At 41.8% G+C, this 20,625-nt stretch overlaps 6 protein-coding genes across 19 annotated transcripts in view; 3 read left to right on the top strand and 3 right to left on the bottom strand.

The window, feature by feature from the left end:
- Nucleotides 1-305: 305 nt before the first annotated feature.
- LOC132786028 (uncharacterized) lies at nt 306-1,022 on the top strand. The gene is made up of 2 exons (XM_060792406.1): nt 306-321; nt 409-1,022. Exon 2 carries the CDS (start codon nt 418-420, stop codon nt 958-960), a length of 543 nt encoding a protein of 180 aa, XP_060648389.1. The 5' UTR covers nt 306-321; nt 409-417; the 3' UTR covers nt 961-1,022.
- LOC132786025 (wolframin) lies at nt 967-3,971 on the bottom strand. The gene is made up of 4 exons (XM_060792402.1): nt 3,814-3,971; nt 3,643-3,741; nt 2,004-3,589; nt 967-1,950 (listed from the first exon to the last, which is right to left on the bottom strand). Exons 1-4 carry the CDS (start codon nt 3,875-3,877, stop codon nt 1,075-1,077), a joined length of 2,625 nt encoding a protein of 874 aa, XP_060648385.1. The 5' UTR covers nt 3,878-3,971; the 3' UTR covers nt 967-1,074.
- Nucleotides 3,972-4,060: 89 nt separating this feature from the next.
- Nucleotides 4,061-8,308, top strand: LOC132786022 (nuclear pore complex protein Nup133). The gene is made up of 9 exons (XM_060792386.1): nt 4,061-4,340; nt 4,398-4,575; nt 4,640-5,152; nt 5,204-5,513; nt 5,577-6,210; nt 6,275-6,479; nt 6,538-7,207; nt 7,263-7,801; nt 7,861-8,308. Exons 1-9 carry the CDS (start codon nt 4,168-4,170, stop codon nt 8,233-8,235), a joined length of 3,597 nt encoding a protein of 1,198 aa, XP_060648369.1. The 5' UTR covers nt 4,061-4,167; the 3' UTR covers nt 8,236-8,308.
- A 206-nt stretch (nt 8,309-8,514) lies between these two features.
- On the top strand, nt 8,515-12,143 carry LOC132786026 (chorion peroxidase). The gene is made up of 5 exons (XM_060792403.1): nt 8,515-8,716; nt 8,921-10,807; nt 10,864-11,033; nt 11,088-11,370; nt 11,827-12,143. Exons 1-5 carry the CDS (start codon nt 8,553-8,555, stop codon nt 11,861-11,863), a joined length of 2,541 nt encoding a protein of 846 aa, XP_060648386.1. The 5' UTR covers nt 8,515-8,552; the 3' UTR covers nt 11,864-12,143.
- On the bottom strand, nt 12,052-13,068 carry LOC132786029 (uncharacterized). The gene is made up of 2 exons (XM_060792407.1): nt 12,749-13,068; nt 12,052-12,611 (listed from the first exon to the last, which is right to left on the bottom strand). Exons 1-2 carry the CDS (start codon nt 12,874-12,876, stop codon nt 12,356-12,358), a joined length of 384 nt encoding a protein of 127 aa, XP_060648390.1. The 5' UTR covers nt 12,877-13,068; the 3' UTR covers nt 12,052-12,355.
- A 2,674-nt stretch (nt 13,069-15,742) lies between these two features.
- The window catches only part of LOC132786023 (sodium/calcium exchanger 1), a 39,331-nt gene continuing 34,448 nt past the window's right edge, over nt 15,743-20,625 (bottom strand). For 7 of the 14 annotated variants that reach the window (XM_060792392.1, XM_060792390.1, XM_060792393.1 and 4 more), the window contains 8 exons: nt 19,865-19,903; nt 18,530-18,553; nt 17,916-18,064; nt 17,516-17,615; nt 17,322-17,444; nt 17,106-17,264; nt 16,866-17,037; nt 15,743-16,809 (listed from right to left, as the gene is read on the bottom strand). In XM_060792392.1, coding sequence (XP_060648375.1) covers nt 16,605-16,809; nt 16,866-17,037; nt 17,106-17,264; nt 17,322-17,444; nt 17,516-17,615; nt 17,916-18,064; nt 18,530-18,553; nt 19,865-19,903 — 971 coding nt within the window. In that variant the 3' untranslated portion in view covers nt 15,743-16,604. The other 7 variants (XM_060792395.1, XM_060792396.1, XM_060792398.1 and 4 more) reach the window with 5 other exon arrangements.

Genomic DNA, 20,625 nt, shown 5'->3' with positions numbered 1-20,625 from the left:
GCAACGTGACCGCAGTCCTCATTTGTAAATACACTATTTGTGGTAGCTAATTATACCAAATATACCGTAATAAAACAACTGACATGGTTACACTTTAATGTGTTTTAGAATATTTTTATTGAAAAATTGAAAACTTTGACCTCAGTTTCTTACTTTTGTAATTTTTCTATGGTATTAAATGTATTATCTTTTATTCATTGCAGCGAATTTTCACTGCGACAGCATCAGCGAAATATCGTTTTTATGTACAAGTTCACAATAGAATGACATAAATGTTATCGATAAGTTGGTATATTTGCTACGTACTATCGAGTACATTGAGTTAGTAATCTGTGTCTCGCGCCTTGTCTTCAATAGTTCGTTACTTAAAATTTGATTGCCATTATTTCCTCTACGATTTCATTTTAGTTTGAAAATATGTGCTTAACAAATGTACGCGACTGGTTGGTACTGCTGACTATGGAGATCTATTTGGATAGATTCAAAGAGAGCGGCTATAATTCCCTTGGAATGTGCAAACAAATAATGTACAGTGATTTGATCATGTTGGGTATTGAAAACTTGGCCCATCGACAACTGCTCTTAGATGGCGTACAACTGCTGCAAAACTCCAAAGAATTTCCAATTTGCTCAGAGCCATGCAGTCAACATATCAACACACCAGATCCACTAACCATAGACATTGGCTGTCATTTGGAGGAGTCGATGGAAACAATGATCAAGGAACACTACGCTGCCTTGCTGTCGCCACCCGTTGTCCCCAAGCAGAAAAAGAAACGAGCTAAAGAGACCAAAGGAAACTATGCTTCTCCGCTGACACCAACTGCTATTGCCATGAAGAAACTGTGCCTCGATGATGATAACTTCACGTTCGAAGACGCAATTTGTATAAACATAGAACCCGACTTTAATTTGCTTTCTACGGCGCAGAGACCCAGTGGTTTGAAAACCGACAAATAAATTAAATTACGTTAACAATAAAACATATTTTGTATTCACTTCAATCTCAACAGGGATTTGTTCAACTAATGGCTAAATAATAATAATGTCTTTCGAGGGCTTCTCTCATCGCATCTATTTGAATGTGATCAAGGGACTCAGCAGAGCATTCAGCAAATACTTGATGCCACGCATCAGATCCTGCAGCCTTGCATCCACTGGTGACGAATGCACCGCCTTCTGAATGCTCGCCGAGCTCAATGCGGCATTATGGCAATCCAGACACTCGATGGTCTTCAGCTCCACCTGAGGAGGAGCACTAGACCCCAGCACATAATGCTCCCGCACATTGTTGGGCAGAAGACGCGAATTGTGCAAAGTGCCATAGAACATGACGCGATCGCCGCGTTGTAACAGCTGTGTGAAGTTGCCAAAATCATGATGGGCACGAAGAACAACTCCAGTGGTCGTGGAGCGTCCCAAGATGCTGCCACTGGCCGCCACCTGCACCAGCAGTTCGTATTCATAACGATTCCAACGCTGCAGCGTGCAGTGTCCCGTCTGGGCACTCAGATCCTTGATGACACGTTGCCATTCCACGCACTGATCATCCTGCTTAGGATCACACTGAAAATGTTTGGCAATGTTCTCGCCGTGCACACAGCGCAACAGTTTGCCTAGCCAATTGGGCAGATAGTTGGCCACTACATCCTCCAGCACATTGGCCACTCGAGCAATCTGCACTTGCGACACTTTGCCTTCCCAGGCCACAAACATGCCATTCAAATGCGAGCAACGCAACTGTGCCTTGATCTTGTTGGGCTGTTCCTGCACAGGCTGTGCACACAACTCGTAGAAGCGCTCCCATTGCAGGGCAACTGGCACGGAGTGGCGACCAGCACTCGAGGTGGACAAGACGGTGGGTACGGCGTTGTAACGTGGGGTATCCTTAAAGCTGGACGTCATATAGGGAAAGACCAGCATACAGGCGGTGGTGAGGCCAACAAGAAGCTGTAAATTTGATTATTATCAAATGATTTCATATAGGGAAGATAGCAACTCACCTGCAACATTGTTATGTACTTTTGTGTGGCACGATTCAGAGCCAACACACAGGAGAGCAGCACCACCAAAGAGCAGGCAATGGCAGTTGATCCCCATCGCAGATGTTCGCTGGCCAAGCCCAAGCTATCGATGGCCACAAAGACGGGCACCAGCAGCGCCACAATGCCAAACAGCGGCAGGAAGAGCACAACGCCAGCCAGTCCCAAAGCAGCGCGCATTGCACCGAACACTGTGGCACTCTGTGAGGTGACAATGCAGACCTGGAGCCAGCTCAGCGTGACGCAGTGTGGTATCAAATAGGTGTAGACGCCATGCCAGCTGGAGCGCTTGGCCAGCAGCACGAGGAGCAGCGGTATCAACAGATAGAGAGCGGTGCGACAATTCAGACAGAACTCGATGCCATTGCCAATGACAAACGAGGAGAACGTGGGCACTCGGAGGTCCAAGAAACGCCAGTGTGTGGACACGACTTCATCCATTTCATAGGGATACTTGGCCAGTACATTGACGGCAAATGAGACAATAACCAGCCAATCGGGCAGCACTGGAGATGCGGCAAACATAAAGACTCCCAGCGTGATGAAGGTAAAAGCACCCGAGATGATGGTCAGCTCCGAGTGCGGCAGCCAGGCGTCGGTCACCAGCGGATAGACAATCAGATTGCAGATGAAAGCGCCGAAATAATACAGATATGGCTTCATGTTGTTGCGCAAGAAACGCTGCTCCGAGATCTCTGCCTCAATGTTGTGATCCCCGTAGCTGAGAAACAGTCCCGACCAGATGCGAAAGTCCACAAACTGCTGCTTGGTCTTCAGCATGCGACAAGTGGACCACAGCATTACGCCCAGACTTAAATAGTAGCTGATCAGCGGTAACAATTGTCGCTCCGTGTCCGCCAACGTGCTCCACCACGCAATCAGCACCAAGAGGCTGCAACGCACACTCAGCGGCAGCATGGCGGGCAGTGCAATGATAAGGTTGATGAGGCGATGATAAAGGAGCGTAAAGAAGACGAGCGGATGGAAGATCATGCGATAGAAGCAGGGCACATGATCCAAGCTCTGTGGATGGGGCACTGATAGCGTCAGCGTCTCATTCACACTGGGCATGCGACCAGCGCTGTAGTTGGCGGCCGCTGAGACGAGTTGTGCCTCGGTGATGAAGCGGCGTCGCTTCACATTCGTGTCCCGTCCAATGGTGGCTGCATCTTCCAGCGGTTCACGTTCCCAATCGCTGACGTCATCCTCGGTGTTGGAAGAGGAGGCATCGTCGTTGGCAGCGCCACGGCGGCGTCGTTTGCGTTGCAAGTTGTAAATTCGACGCATCTTGCGCTCCAACTGCTTGGGTGTGATGTGTTCGTTGCCATTCGAGAGGCAGGCAAAGAGTTCTCGGGCTGCTTTGCGTGCGGCACGTTCGCCCGGTGTCATGGCCAGACAGCGACGCACTTCGTCCGCATTGTCGGCTGTAATGCCGCTGCCATCGTTGTAGCATTTACGGAGCAGTTGCACGGCATCCTCGTGTCCTTGCTGCGCTGCGCTGACAAGCCAATGAATCGCCTTTTGACTCTCGTTGGCAACGTTGGGTTCTGTGGACAATGGTACTTATAGACTGACAGGAGTTGTTAAAGATAACACTTACCAATGGCATTCTCTAGCAGCTTTTTGCCCAAGTCGTACTGCACCTGAGGACATCCTTCCTCTGCAATATGTTCTTTGAGTTTGTTGAGCGACGCACGATCTATTGGCAATAAAAACATGGTTATTTCTAAGTGCTGCGAACATGTTTGTAGCCTGCTGCGATTGCTGTTACCTTCGAGATTCCAACGCCTCCTTTTGCTGACACCTGTGGGCGCATTTTGGGTCCAGGTGGCCATTTGTCAGCAACGAATTGCTGTTTTGTTTACAAATTGCAAAGTGCTAATGCTAAACTTGCCGCCAGTGTGACCGTAGTGTGCTGAATGAAAAAGCTACATATCGTATTAACGATTTTAACTATCGCACATAATAAGTAGGCAGCGATAATTATCAACAAATAAAATGCCAAGAATCGATAGCATTTAATTCGATAAATTCTTGTTGCCGGCGCCGCAGTTTGTCCAGTGTACATGTGTTTATTGTTTGTAAGTGAAAAGTTAATTTGTTGCTTATAAAAAGTATATATAGAATGGAGCGCAGTATGCAGAAGCAGCTTTATCGAGTTGCGCAGGATGGATCACCGAGCATGCGACGATCGCTGCCCTTGGCGCCTTCAGAAGTCGGGCGCAAATCATTTTTTGGCGGCAATGCGAATCATTCCCCGATCCCAGGCAGCTTAAAAAAGACAGCACTCAACAATAGGTGAGAACACAAACTAGGGACATTAATATTAGAAATATATCATTTTCCCATTTGCAGTCGGCTTAGCCTTTCCGCTAGATCGACAACACAGTCGATACCCGGCATACGCTCGGACTACAATGTCGTCGAAAGTTATGGTCATGCGCTGCCCGTGGTTGTAAATGAGGCTTTAACTTTTGCCGGGCAAGCTTCAAACTTGGTGTCAGCTAAGATAACGCAAAGTGGATGGGCCTGGGTAACTATAACAACATATATATTACCGTTTTTATATTAAAAATGAGATCCTTTTGGATTTCCAGGTGGTGCAAGGACGTCGTTTGCTAATATGGCAATATAAGGATTCACCTAGCGCAGCCAAAACTGCATCACCGCCACGCATGGGCAAGACACCACGACGAGGAACGGCATCGGCGCAGTGTCGTGAACTAACATTGCCACACAGCGACATTGGTCACAAGAGTGAATTGGTCAGCGTATTTCAAGTTGAGGGGCAGCAGATGGCTTCATGCATTGCCGTCTCCGCCACTGGCGAGGTGCGCTACTGGGCATCTATAGCGCACGACAATAATTCGGTGGATTTGTCCATACTTGCGGGTCAGGAGTTTGTGCAACTACTCAATCTGCCCACGCAGCAAGGCTACTTGGCTATTACGTCCACTTGCACCTTGGTATTCCTGCGCGTTGGACTCACAAATGGTCGGCATTCGTTGCATCACAAAACAATCAAACCAGCTACGAGTTTTCTCGGTGGCTTTGGCAAAAGATTTGCCTCCATGCTTATTGGCATGAATAGCGGCAATGACAGAGATCAGGTAAGCATTAGAAAGCAAATGTATTACTTATCTATTAACCGTATCCTTTAGTTCCTAGTTGGCATGTGTTGTGAGGGCAATACAGATGACGGTGAAACTGTTGTTGCTGTACTCTCGGATCGTGCGATTCAACGCTGGCGCATCTCCAACAAGGGCAACACTGAGAAACTAATCTACGAGGATGTGGAGCTGTTGCGCAAAATGCGTGAGATGATCTTGCTTAAGTTCTGGAATATTCGAACACCCAACGATGCTGAGGTGGACTTGCACTTCCTTGACTTTCATGTGGTCAGAGGATATGCCTATATTCTTGTTGGTGCCGTAAACCAGTCGCACACACCACAGATGTATTACTCCATAGGTAAATCATAGACTATACTTTAATATCCAGCTGGGTACTTAATTAAATTTATTATTTTAACAGTTGTGGCCACCGCTCAAGAGGAGAGCATGCAACTTGAGTGCTTTACGCCGCTGAAACTCAATAAGTTTTTCAACAGCAAGACGGTGCAGGAGTGTCTCAGTGTGCGCATCATTGTCGGCAACTCACAGATGTATCTGTACACGCCCAAGATTGTTTATCCACTGCTCTTGGCAAACTCGGCACCCACAGCTGAAATGGAGGCAGAAAAAGTCGAGTTTCATTTGCATGACGATCGCATCCTTAGCGCTGCCTTCTGCAATCATTTGCCGCTCTTCTTTAGCCGCACACATGGTCTGGTTTCGATTACACCCGGTGATTTTGACAGCACCGATTTGATGAACATGAGCAGCTGTAATTCACCGGATCTGTTTGCGCCTCTTTCATTCAATGCCAGCTTCAGTGCACCCGATCAGAGCGTAATGGCTGACAGCTCCAACAATTTGCCTATGTATCAACTGGATCCCGATGATGTCTATTCCGAGCTCAACAATGAGGTTGGCCAATTAAAGGCTGCTTTCCTATACCGTCTGAAACGCAATAATAACATGGTTAACACAATTATTGCTGATCTTATGGAGAGTATTGCAGAGCCCGATCCAAATGGCGGACCCTTGGATGCATATAAGCTGGATAGGTGCGTTTTACTTTGTATTTATTTAAATGCATATCAATGCTAATAATAATCTTTGTTATATTAGAGTTGTCATCACAATTGCGGAGGACTTGGCTGAGGATTTGCCTATTGCTGATCCACGCTGGCAATCGGCCATTGAGCAGTACGATGGCAACCGACATGCGCTGGGCAGCTCTCGCTCCATGCAGATCATAAATCAGTTACGTGACAAGAGCATTGCCTTCCAGCACTTTATAGACTTTCTGCACTTCAGTGGTCTGTGGGAGAAGGTGCGTTAAAACCCACTTGAATCATAGACTTGAATTAAAGGTTTTCATTTACTTGCAGCTCAATGCCATTCCCTGCGGCAGTAATGTACTCAAGCCCACCAGCTTCATACTCGCAGACATTGGCGAAAAGATTATTGCAGCTGCAGCTTTGCGTACGATCCAAAGTAAAATGCCCAAGATAATCGAGGAGGCCATTGAACTAAGTGTTGCCGAATGGGATGAGAAGCCCAATGGCAGCCTCACCGCACAGGATATATTCTACGTTAAGCTGTGCAAGTTTCAATGCGTATTTGAATCGCTGGCTGACATGGCCGATGAACGTATTGCAGCTCAAAATCGCACAACAGTTTCGGTGGCGCAATACATCTCGGATATCAATGTGATTGTGTTAAATACGTTGAGTCAGGTGTTTAGATATCGTGAGCAGAATGCCAACAGTTTCAAGTTGAACTCCAGCACATACGAGAATCAACCGTGGACAGCGACGCCTGGAAATGCAGGCGTTCACGATTCACTTTCCCGTCTCATTGATCTTAGCATTCGCTATGGCGCGCAGTGTGTCAACGAATCGGAGCTGAAACATCAGCTATATCAGCAAATATTGGAGTTGATGGACATGGTATTGGAGGGGCGCAAGAACTATTTGGAGAGCGTGCGAGATACGGAAAAGTATCAGGTGCTGCAGCAACAGTTCGAGGCCCAGCGTAGCGATCTAATCTCTGTGCTAAGTAAGTGATAACCATAAATTAAAATAAACGTATTTATTAACTGATTGCTTTATAGTCAAGGACCAACAGTACGAGTGCGCTGCAAAGCTTGCTGAAAAGTATTTGGACTTCCAGAGTCTTGTGCTCATCTGCGATGAGACACAGGACAAGGATCGCTTGGATGAGTACACACGCAAATATGAAGACTTTGACTTTTCACAGTTCGCAATCAATTGGCACTTGCGACAGAACCGGCATGGCGAGGTGTTCGAGCGTTTCAAGGGCAACCAGCCAGCGTTGTCGCAATTCATGCGCGATCATCCGTCACTGGGCTGGATACAGCTTGTGTTTAACGGCGACTTTGAGCGTGCATCCAAGGTGCTAGTTGACCTGGCCCAAAGCGAAACGGAATTTGTGGCTCGCAAAAAGTCAATGCTGTCGCTGTCCAAGCTAGCTGCCTTTGCAGAATCTTCTGATTTGACAGCGCAGGTCGATAAAATAAACACCGAGCTCTCGATCATTGAGTATCAATCACATTTGGGACACGACGTCTTGCAAAACTTTGGCTTCGATTCGACTGATCAGAAGGTGCTCAAGCCAGATGAGATTATTAATGTACGTATGACTCTTAAGATTTCTATTATTAGTTTAGTATTCATTTATTGAAATTGCAGCTATACATTGCTGAGGAAAATGATGCAGCCACCGAAGTAGAGTTCCGCAAGGCACTAGAGTTGCTCACTTATGTGGATCAACCCTACGATATGAGACATAAAATATGGTGTGCGGCCATACGGCGCGATAACTGGACCGATTATGATACGAACAATGCCATCGAATATATACAAAAGCTGTTATTCTTCAGAATCATTGAACTGTCGCAGATGATGGGGCAAGAGTCGGACACCTTTCTGCCACCCATGGAAGACTTTTTGGACAGCATCGAGTTGGGCGAATTGCCACAGCACAAATCCTTTCAATATCTGCTCAAGTTAACCTACGAATATGTGGGCGATTTGTTTAAGCAAGCGAAAGATATGGAACTGTAATCATCTTCATTTTGCCAATAAATAAAACTTAACTTTAAGAACGAAACAACAATAATAACAACAACGACGACTTATTCTGTGTGCGAGGTTGGACAGTTGTCAGCTTTGTTGTTGTGCAGCTCAAACGCTGGTATTATAAAATATTATAAGCTAAGTTGCTTTGTCAGCTTGTCGCGCGTTTGCCGGCGAAAGTATCTCAAGTGTGGCGAACACAGCCGAAGCCCATCAAGTGTTTTGCTGCAACTTTAAACAGCGACTGCCCTGCTGCAACTTCAACTGCAGTTGCAGTTGTGCCACTCATCAGTTGTGCTTTGATCATGACGGACGAAACAACGCCGTTGACCGCCGCCGCCAGCAGCTCCGGTTATGTGGCCCTGCCGCCGTATCAGGGACCCACCTATGTGTTTCCTGGCGGCGTCTCTCCGCGTGCGCGTCGCTCCAAAATGAAGCAGTTTCAGTGTTGCATGACCGTGACGTTTGTGTGAGTGTTGAAGTGATGTTTTTTTAGGGTTAGAGGATTCCCAATAGAAAGCATAAGAATCGCGGCTCTTAAAGAGCTCAGCTTATAGCTGTGTGGTTTGGGTCATTTGATATCCCTTGCTGTTGACCCACTGTTAACGTTTAGCCTGCCGGGCTTAACCGCAAATATATTAACCACAAATTAATTTCACTTTCCTACCCGCAGAGTGATTGTGATTGCCGCCCTCTGTCTGGCATTGTGGTTGAGTGGAAGTGGCTATGGCAGAGGTGAAGACAACGACGGCGAAAACAGTCCCAGCTTCTTTTTTGTTACAAACGAGAGTTCGGTAATTGAGACTTTAGCAGCCACTAAACGACCCATACCGGATGAACCGGAGGCAGACTGGGCACTGCGCCATGAGACACTGGATCCTAAGGAGGGAGCTCAGGCGGTTAGTGCTGGCATCAAGGCGCTGGGCGACCGTGAGATACTGGAGGAGGGTCTGCAGCCCAGTGCGATTAATACGCCACAATATCGACACTATCGTTCGCTTAGCACCAATCCGGAGGCACGCAAGCTGGCTCGCCGTGGCTACGTGGAGAATCATGCCACGCTGGAGATTGCCCAGCGCTTCAACTACACGAAGGAGCCGGGACGCAGCAACATTGGACTTGGTCCCGCGATTGTGCTGCCGGATCCGACAGTGTTGCGCTTGGATTGCGATTTCAATGAGCGTTTCAGACGCAGCACGGGGGTTTGCAACAACAAGGATCATCCACGCACCTATGGCGCCTCAATGGTGCCCTATCGTCGTATGGTGGCGCCGGATTATGCCGATGGAATTGCAGCGCCAAGAGCAAGTCATCATGGACAGCTGCCGCCAGCGCGTCAAGTCTCGTTGAGTATTCATCGCTCCAGCTATGAAACAGACTCGAATTTCACAGTGATGCTGGCGGTGTTTGGTCAGTTTCTGGATCACGACATCACAGCCACCTCGCTGACAACAGCGCAAGAAGGCGACTCCATTGATTGCTGTGCAGCGCGCACAGAGGAACCGCATCCGGAGTGCTTTCCAGTGCACATATTGCCCAATGATCCTTACTACCAGCACTACAATTTGAGCTGCATGAATTTTGTGCGTTCCGCTCCGGCGCCAACGGGAAGATTTGGACCGCGGCAGCAATTCAACCAGGCAACGGCTTTCATTGATGGCTCCGTGGTCTATGGCAACTTGGAGCAACGGCAGCGCCAGCTGCGCACCTACGTCAATGGCACGCTGCGTATGTTTGTCACCGAGGATGAACGCGAGTTGTTGCCCATCTCCTCGAATTCCGAGGATGGTTGCAATCGTGTGCTGATGACGCGACAAGGCAAATACTGCTTCGAGTCGGGCGATGATCGTGCCAACGAGAATCTACTGCTGACCTCCATGCATCTACTGTGGGCTAGGCAGCACAATTATCTAGCGCGCGGACTGCACAAACTTAATCCAGACTGGGATGATGAACGTATCTTCCAGGAGGCTCGCAAGATTGTAGGCGCTCAGCTGGCGCACATCACCTACAATGAGTTTCTACCCGTGCTGCTGGGTCGTAATCTTAGCCAGGCCAAGGGTCTGTTGCCTGCGAGTGACAATCTCAATGCGCCGGATACTTATGATCATCGTGTGAATCCCAGCATTGCCAATTGCTTTGCAGGCGCCGCGTTTCGCTTTGCGCACACTTTGCTGCCGGGTTTGTTCAATGTGTCGCGTGACAATAGCACACCCGAGGCCATGGAGCTGCACAAGATGCTGTTCAATCCATTCTCGCTTTGGTCCCGCCATGGAATCGATCATGCGCTGTTGGCAGCAGCAAATACGCCTGTGTTGCGCGTCGATCGCTTCTTCTCGCTGGAGATCACTCAGAAGCTATTCGAAGGCACTGCGGAGGACAAAGTGCCAGTTTGTGGTTTGGATTTGGTTTCATTGAATATTCAGCGTGGTCGCGATCATGGCATACCGGCTTATCCCGTATTCCGACGTCACTGTGGCCTGCCTCCTGTGGATACCTGGGAGCAAATGGCATTGGCTGTGGACAATGCCACCTTGGTGTCCATCAAGCAGATCTACGAGTTAGTATTGAGTTTGTTGCTTGCTGATCCTGACTGATTTGCATTTTATTCTTTAGCTCCCCACAGGATGTTGATGTCTATACGGGTGCTCTCAGTGAGCCGCCGCTAGATGGCGCTATATTTGGGCCATTGCTTAGCTGCCTCGTCTCAGATCAGTTTATGCGTATTAAGCTGGGCGATTCCCATTGGTATGAGCGTAAATTTGGCCCACAGCGATTCACGAAATGTAAGATGATTAAATACCCCCTCTAAATTTGTTTTAAATTGGGGTTTTCTATAGCACAATTAGCCGAGATTTATAAAACCAGCTTGGCTGCCATCATTTGTCGCAATTCCGATGGCATTCATGAGATACGAGAGCATGTGATGGAACGTCATCGATCTAATGGAAATCGCTATGTCAACTGTGAAGACTTGCCTGGATTTAAGTTTGATTTTGAACCCTGGTCGGAGGCCAAACAGGCGCCAAAGCTGCACAAGGCGAGCTTTAGTCAGCCGATGTCTTTAGTGCGTGTAATGGAGCCAATTTGGAGAGGCAATGATACAAACGATCATAAAATGGGGTAAATAGTCACTTCATTTAAATATAAAAATACAATTTTGGTCAACAACTAGTAGACAAATATATGTTATATATCAAAAGTTTTATTTTGAGCTGAAATTTAATTAGTAAATTTTTCTCTTCTGTATTTTGTATTATTAATTTATATAAAATACAGAAGAGAAAATGAACAAAATTATTTTCGCACAGAGAAATTCTTATCGTTCAAATTAAGGTTTAATCATCAGGGACATTTTGAAATTCTTTTTTATTGTCTTTAGTCATAGTCAACAGCTAGATTTGTATCTTTAGAAGATACGAAGAAATTTGTTTATTATTTTACAATGTCTGCCCATTTTTTAAGTTCTTGTATACTATATAATGTCAAGTATCAAGTATTCAAGTATTTGTTCATCCGATTTTATGCAGAAACAAAAAAGAAATAACTTTTAAATTGGAAATTAATGTTTGTTTTCAGCATTCTGACGGCGGCAAATCAATCGAAAAGCACTTAAATCAACTCAGCAATTTTACAAGTGGTAATTACATTTAATTAAGTTGTACATTTTTGCAATATCAGAACAATACGCAAATTCCTGTACATATTGAATAAGCTTCTGCATAACATAGAGAGAATCAATAATTATGCGATGAAGTTGTGGAGTTTTCTCAGCTCGAAACATTCATTGAGTAAGGTCTTAAATTAAATCGCATTTCCTATGATTTATTATTAGAGTCTACAATTACAATACTATACAATAACAATAAATAGAAAATCGTAAACACATCAACAAATTCGTAATCCAAACAAATCAATCATTCGGTTTAGTTTCTTCCCCCCGCGAAAGGCTTATCGCTAAGTCAACAGCTGTGCCGGCCGGGAAAACAGCTCACGGAAAACTAAGCCCATGCTGCTGTTCGTTTGGCTGATGTAATCCGAAGTGTGCAATTTCAGCATCCATAATCAAATGTTCCAGTTCCACTTCCACTGAGATAAGTGCACGCTATTAGCCGGACAGCAGCAGTGTTGCTGTGCTGTTGTTGGCCAAGGCAAGCGACAGCGGTGGCAATGTTGTGGTAATTACTCGATTAGGTCGACAGACAACGGCGGCATCGTCATGGAAATAAGCCATCGCAATGGCAGCGAACAGAGTGAGTAGAAATGTCAGCCAGAGGCAGGCAGTGGACAGACGACGCACATTCTGCCACCAGGGATCCTTTGCAAAGGGCAGCAGCTCCTCCAGTGTCAAGCCATACGAGTGACTGTCGAAAAGTGACAGACAAGAGAGACAAACAGGCAACCAGGCAGCCAGGCAGGACAGCGGAATAACATAAAAGTCGGTGGGGGGAATGAACAAATGAAGTTATTTTTTAATGAAATGTGACAGTAAAACGTTTACTCAGCATTTGTGAAAACGGGTTCATAATCCTTTGGATCCTTGCCTAACGGCACGACAATGATGTGATGCTGCTGTTGTCCTCGCTGCAATTGCGTTGCCAACAGTGCTGTTCTCTCGTCACAGGACATATTTGTATTCGTATTTGCTTTGCCTCTTTTGTCTCTGACTGAGGCCGAGGATTACAAACACTCCACACTAGTACAGGCACTAGAAAGAGGGACGGATGCTGTTGCCGTTGTTGATGCAGATGCTGCTGTTGCTGTTGCTGTTGAGCTCGCAGCGACAACGACTCTTTGGGTTGTGGACAACTGGAAACTGGCGTCTGGTTTGTGCTTTGTTTCAACTTAAATTAGCTTTCCGTACGTCGCAAGTTTCATTGTTTTATTATTGTTTGCCTTTTTCTTGAATTTTTCAGATTCCTGTAAACAACTTTATCTCGTCGTCGTTGTCGTCGTGGTTGTCGCTGTCGCTCATCTTCCGCCTCAAGCTTTTTGCACTGATTTGGCTTATCGTAATGTGCTCGTTTTTCTCTGCTCTTTACTTTCTCTCTTGTTTTATTTTTTAGACCTGTTCATCTTTGAAAAATATGAAAAAGTTGTATAGGTTTTGTTCTGTATTGTAAATGTGAGCTAATTCAATATAACTGAATGTCTGTTTGATTGCTGATCAGTGAAAAAGAAAAACTAAGCAATATTTATATAATTCTTAGATGTGAAACAAAAGTGAACAGGTCTCTTACTGTCAATACTAGACATTTTCCCTTCTTGCTTGTTTTTTTGTCTGTATTATTTATGGATCTCTTGGTATGCTGCTTGATTACATAATAACAGATGAGACGTACTTGTCGCCCAGTTTCCACAAATCCCACAAGATGGCAGTGACCGGCCCCATTGATCAGCCGCACACTTCTTCCCAGTTATCGGAGATAAAGCATACAACGTTCTACTTGCAAATGAGTTTAACACATTTTTATTTATTTAATTGTATTTGTTGTTTTGTTTTTGTTTTGGGTTTGTATTTGTATTTGTTGTTGTTTTTTTTTTTTTGTTATTTTGGGTTAACATGCTTTGGAAATACATACACAGATGCATAGATGCAACGCGTTCTGTTTGTTTGTTTTCGTTTTTGTTGTTGTCGAGTAATGTTGAGGGATTCCCTAAAGACTAACCTTAGTATTTTATAATGTAGGTAAACACCAAGTTTTGTTATACGTTTGTAAGTGCATAGATACGAATATGTAGATGCTCTTACAAATCTTAACTCATTTTCTTAACTGCTCCCCAATTATAATTATTTGTTATTTGTTGTTGTAATCGTTGTAGAGCAATTAGTAGTTTGTTAAGATGAAAACATTAAGCTATTGTTAATATTATTATTCTTATTAGTTTTAGATATGAATGTAGCAAAGATATTCTCTGTTTTCGGATGTCAGCTAATCTATGGATGCTAATACTAGGCATATTAACTTTCGTATATATAGTATAATATATATTTTTGATAAAGTTGAAGTGATCTTTATTGAGTTTCACATATACGCTATATATATTTTAAATTTCATTTGTTTTCTGTATATATTCTGACTTATACATATAAAAATGTAATTAAAAGTTTGAATCAAAAATACACCATAGCAAACATCAATTATGTATATATATTATATTTAAATATTCGATACACTTAACTACTAAAAATATTTCGAATCTCATACGTCCAAAAAACTGAAATGTAAAAGGTAAATAAGATTAGTAACGAAAACCAAATGAAATCAAATGTAAATCGTAAAGCATGATATAATTTAATCATATATTTGTATATAAGTAGTTTGTAGTATAGTATATTCTATATATGTATGTGTTTAGTTATTTCCATAAGCTTATTGAACTCTTTCATGCTCATTGATCATTGTTGTGACGCTGCTAACTCTATAGATGTACCTAGATGCTATATCGGAAGCACTTTACTCGTTTTATTTGCCATTGCCCATATCAAGTTATCTCAAAATGTGTGTACTCTAGTTTTAGTATTCCTATTCATAAATATCGTACTGAAATAGTTTTGCTGTGTTATATATCTATATCTATATAGATACTAGATACTTTATTTATTGCTGCTCCCCAATCTAATCGTATGCCATTCATTTGCTCATCTATGCGTTCATTAACCTGATTCTGTTACGACTCAATCTAATCGCCTGTTAACTGCAGTAATATTCTGATTACACGGAATACATAGGAATATATCTCTAAATAACTGCTGAAATTATCATCAATTTTGGGTGAACTTTGGTGAAGAAACACAAAAGACAAACACAAACAGAGGAAAACCAAGTGATAATTCAAAAATTGAATTTAATTTGCATGAGCTTAGACCAAACATTGATATTCATTGATTCCCAACTATTTATAACTTAATAGTAGTCATTTGTATTAGATGTTTATCGTATTAATAATATTGTTTATTATTCTAAATTTGGCGCATATTCCCATTAGGTTCCCATACTGCTTATGATACGAATGATCATAGATTATTTTGTTTGTTGTTATTATTCTTTTTTTGTCTATAGTTGTTGGTTAATATATATATTTATTATATATATTGTATGTAGTACTCGTATATAATTAAGTATTTCCATTTGGTATTCATTTCAAAATGTTGTATTAAAAAATAGAATAACATTATACAAAAAATACATCCATTTAACAAACATTTGGTGTTGCCTTAATAACGTTATCTCGTTTATGTTTTGTTTTTTCTTTTTTTTTTGTTGTTTATCGTTTCCCACTGATCGATATCTATCGTTCCAATATCGGTGACAAAGTACAAAGTAAATGAAAGTCTTTCAAGTAAGTAGATTTATGTAGTGCAGTGCAATTTACACTGGTGGTCGTACTAAAAGTGCCGCATTTCAAATTGGTCGGAGTTAAGTTTAGTTTAGGATTATTTCTTCTTTTGTTTGTTTTGTCTAGCTTAGGTCCATTTCCTATAGAAGCTGTGTTCAATTCTAAGTAGAGTTATAAGAGTTGTTAAAAGAGTTTTATTTAGTTTTTTTTTTTCGTTTTCAATTTTTTTGACTAGAGATAGTAGTAGAAGTAGTAGCTGTAATATATGTTAGGTAGGGGGATTAACTTTTCGAATCGTACAGTAAATATATATTTAAAAATTTTGATCTTTCATTTTCTTACACATCTATTAAATTAACAATGGCTGATCGCGATAATTAATGGAGAGACATTTTCAACGTAAATTATGCATAACAATTTATCAATTTAACATGTAAATTTGACATATTTTCACATAGTATATATATGCTTTGTTGTTTTTTCATTTAAATATTAAGTACAGCTATAACAAACAACAACAATGATAATAATGACAAAAGAATGATATTTCATCTCTAGAACATTCAGATGTAAAACATAATTGTAATAATCATAATAATAATAATGATAATAATAGAGTAATTATGATAATAATGATCACGTTGCTTGTTTGCCGAGCCCGGGCAGCCTTTGTATTTACAATAAGCATATTAATTACATCAATTCATTAAAATAGCTCGAGTAATCTAGTTACAAATTACAATTTTTAATATTAACATAAATTTGACTAATTATCAATATAGTATAAATCGCAATTGCAATTGCACACACAATACACACGCACATACACATAAGTACATACAGATCTACATAAATATAGTATATTGCGTATTATGCATTTGCATTTTTGCAGAGAACGACACTCGTATTAATAATATTTGATTACGTTGCAAAACAAATTCTTAAAAATGAAAAAATGAATGAAAGTACTCGTATCTCGATGCATCGCTTTACTATATAGAGCTGCTTTTTACTGCTTAGATCTTGATGACGTGGTACGCTTCCAGTGTGCTTATAGTCAAATACAGGACCCACAGTAGGAAGAGAATCGATGCGTGAGTCCATTTCGATGCGACGGGTCCGCCAAGTTCGGCTCCAATTGATTTCTTAGTGCGTCGATACATCATGATGGAAATGGCGATCATTGCTTCGGCGCAGAAAAGCGCCACAGCGAAGCCAATGCTGTAAATATATGTTATTAATAGATGAAATATATTTGATATCAAAGTTCAACTTACGTGCCCGGCTCCACATTGAAGGTTGTGCCGTGCGCCATATGATAGATTGAGGCCAGGGACCACGCCAGTCCAATGCCAAGGAATACATTGACTGCATTGCTGCCAGTTACGTTGCCAATGCAGTTATCGGCACTATCGTCCTGCTTCGACGCAATGATGCTGGCAAATGTATCTGGAGCAAACGCATTAAGGAACCCAGTTGAGTTACTATTTATGAGAGTAGTTATTTCAGTTTAATACCTGGTATACTGGTGCCAAGTGCCACAAAGCAAATGGCAGTAACCGAGTCCTTGACGTTGAGTGCACAGCCAAAATAGGTGGCAGCATCGCCAATAACTGCGGTAATCACACCAATAACGCTTATGGATACGACGAAGGTGACATAGCCGCCGCATATATCTGCACAAACTCATCAGTTTCTACATCAATTCCAATAGTTAGACCATCAAAGCTTACCTGTGGGCGGCACAAATGCGAACAGCACCTTCCAGAACAGACACACGAAATGACTTATGTAGTCCACACAACGAGGTATTTCCTCCTCCGCACCGTCATCGCCATCAAGTTCACTTTCATCGGCTGTAGGCGGGTACAAAGCATTGCAAATGCGGTTTGAGACTGGCATTCATTAATGCGATTACGACGTTTACCTGGAATAACGGTGAGTGCATCCTTGAACTGTTCCTTCCAGGAGGAGGTGCCCAGCACGGCCGATGTATTTGCTTTGGCAACAAGTTTGTCCACAGTAGCCTGTAAGCGTTTAAAGACAAGATTACCCAAATGCAAATATTACGCATACGCAGCAAAACAGTTGCTGCACATTACGTATACGCAGCGTTCAACGAGTTTAGTCCCAACGGGGTTAAACAACGCACATTAACAGCTCCATGCGGAGATTTGCTGCAATTAACTGCTCATTTCTAGGCCACCTGAGGCGGCAGGCAGCAAAATAACTGGACACCTGATCACAGCAACAAGCTATTGTTGTTGCATTCAATTGTGTGTTTATGGCTTTGTGCCACTGGCGACCATTCAATTATCATTACTTACTTTGAATTCCTGGCTCTCTCGTATTTGCACCTCAACGGAGGTCACCTCTCCGGCTCGGGGTTTGCTCAACAGCATAACACGCTCCAATTCGGTTAGATTTTTGTATGGCTTCTTCTCCAACTCCTGGATTTGTTCTATCATTTCATCGTCTGAGCCGCGTTAAAGCGAAGAAAATAAATCAGTTTCGCTGGCAATGCAAATGCAGTTCAATGTGTCTCAAATGCTAATCACAACATGTATAGTATAGGGTGTGTAATAGTTACGAATACATCAAGTATAGTTAGTATAGAGTGCAGCTACAAAGTGTGAAGTGTGCAGTTGTGAAATAAAACACAGACGAAGCTACAACAAAAGAGACACAGATATTCTAATTGATGGAATCCAAAGCAAAGTCAGCCAATGAAATGAGGCTTAAAACCTTTTGACTTTAAATGAAATTAAGGCAAACACAAGATGATTTTGGAAAACTTGATTAACTTTTATTTAAATGAGAAAGCATGCGCAACCGATTGGAAAATTATGATTCGACTACATATAATCATCAGTTGTGTGGCATGCAAACGAGATTATGTCTGAACGAGAGTACATAGAATGCTGACGTAACGATGACTCACGAGTATGATCTCCAGTGTGATTTTCTAGACAGCGATTAAGTGGCGAGGTGGTACGTACAACAGTTTCAACAACAGAGTTGGGGAAATTCAAATAGAATTATTTCGTTGGTATTTAAATATACAGATATTTTTGCATTTAACACAATTCGCTTGATTCATTTGCTATGTTCAGTTTAAGCTAATACGATTCACGAATGCATTCATCAATTTCTTTATTTAAATCATTTGATTTTGTTTAATTTGTTTTACTTGCCTACTTTTTTTGGTTTTATACTTTCTTTTTAGCCTGTTGTGTGTGAATTGTCATGGAAATATGGGGTTTTGATGGGGACTCTCTAACACACACACAAAATAAACACACATCGATATGAGTACTCATAAATCAAAATGCGTTCACAAAAAACAAGGATGTATTTTAGTATCAATCATACTTATTATAGATAAATACACAATAAGTATTTAAGGGCATTATGAACCGCACAGTTGCAAAAAAAAAAAATGAAAAAAAAAACACAAAGAAAAAACACAAATGTATTCCAAAATATCAAATTAATTTTTGTGTGTTATTCAATTACTTACAAATCAATTGTGGCGAATCAGTTGTACGATATACACACATATAGTCAGTAGTCGTACGATATACGATACGATTTAAGGTAAACAGTTTTTTGTTTTTGTTTGCAATTGTCGATGATATCGTGTGTTCAGCGAAATAGTACGAATATCAGAGATAGAGTTCGGGGCACAACAAACAGAAGCGGGCACAAGCGCGTGTAATACGGTGGATATATTTGTACGTGGTCCGCCGAGCATAAGAAAATGTTTAACCAAAATTGCCCAAAAATTTGCACTAACTTTATTTCAATTGAAGACGAAATCCGGCAATTTATATATTGCTTTATTTTGATCACAATCTGATGTGATTTGATCTATGTAAATTGTTTTAAATGAAAAATTCGGCTGCTGCGTCGAAAAAGCGCAATTCTTTCGTATAAGTTGGTTACAGCTAACACAATTGTCATGCCAAATATGAGATACAGATACTCTTACACACACACACACACACGCTGGCACACACACCTATACGTTTACAAATACAAATATGCAAATTTGTTGTTATGATACGGGAGCACTTCTTTGACTAATGTGTGAGTACAAGAATGTTTTTTTTTTGTAATGTCTTCAAAACCAAAATGAATGTTTACAAAAAGTGTTTTATTTGTTTTTCCTTTTTTCGGTTTTCTTATTTTTGTTTGTTGTTGTATTTCTTTTTTTTATGTATTAACTGAATGTGAACAGTTGCAAATGAGATGGCGTATAAATACTTTTACCTACCAAAGAATCGATGGAAAAATGATTCCTTATTAGTGTCATCTGCGTGTAGATATTGTGTTGCGAATAGTACATATTACATACACATGGAATTTCAATTAATTAGTATGCATGATGTGAGATTTAAGGTTAGTTTTCAAATACGATTTATACTTGCAAATCCATTTCTAAAAATTCAAATTTAATTTCTCATGTACAGTGCAAAGGTTTCAAGTGGGAATAGGAAAGGGATCTACAGAGCTGGGTTGGCGATTTTGCTAAATAACTTTACTTTAACAAGGGTTGTGATGATGGACTCTATATATTGAGGAGCAATTCGTGATTGTACATTTTTTATATTTTGTAATTTATGTAAGTTCGAGTATGTGGAAAGTATTAAGTCGTGCTTTATCAAATTATTCAAACTCCTCTTTCGGGTTTTTCGTTTTTCGTTATTCTTTTTGCATACAATTAAGAAAAAGTTAATTTGAATAATTTGTTTTGAACTCGTTTTTCATAAAAATAATAAAATAAACTCCTCGTGTAGCCACAGCCAGTTGCCTAGTCAACAGCAGGAATAACAACATAAAAATGGGTTCTAAAGGATAACAAACCAAAAAAAAAGAAGAGCCATACAACACCAAAGGAAACACATAACTAACTTAGGGTTGTTCTTTCTTTGTTATTATTTTTTTGCTGCTCTTTACTGGATAAGCAAAAAGGGAAAACACAAAATTAACTAATTTGCACTTTTTTGTCGCAATTCCCGCACTCTGTGAATTATG

Source organism: Drosophila nasuta, chromosome 2R (assembly GCF_023558535.2).
Source record: "Drosophila nasuta strain 15112-1781.00 chromosome 2R, ASM2355853v1, whole genome shotgun sequence".
Lineage (NCBI taxonomy): Eukaryota > Metazoa > Arthropoda > Insecta > Diptera > Drosophilidae > Drosophila > Drosophila nasuta.
This window is presented reverse-complemented; position numbering and strand designations above follow the sequence as displayed.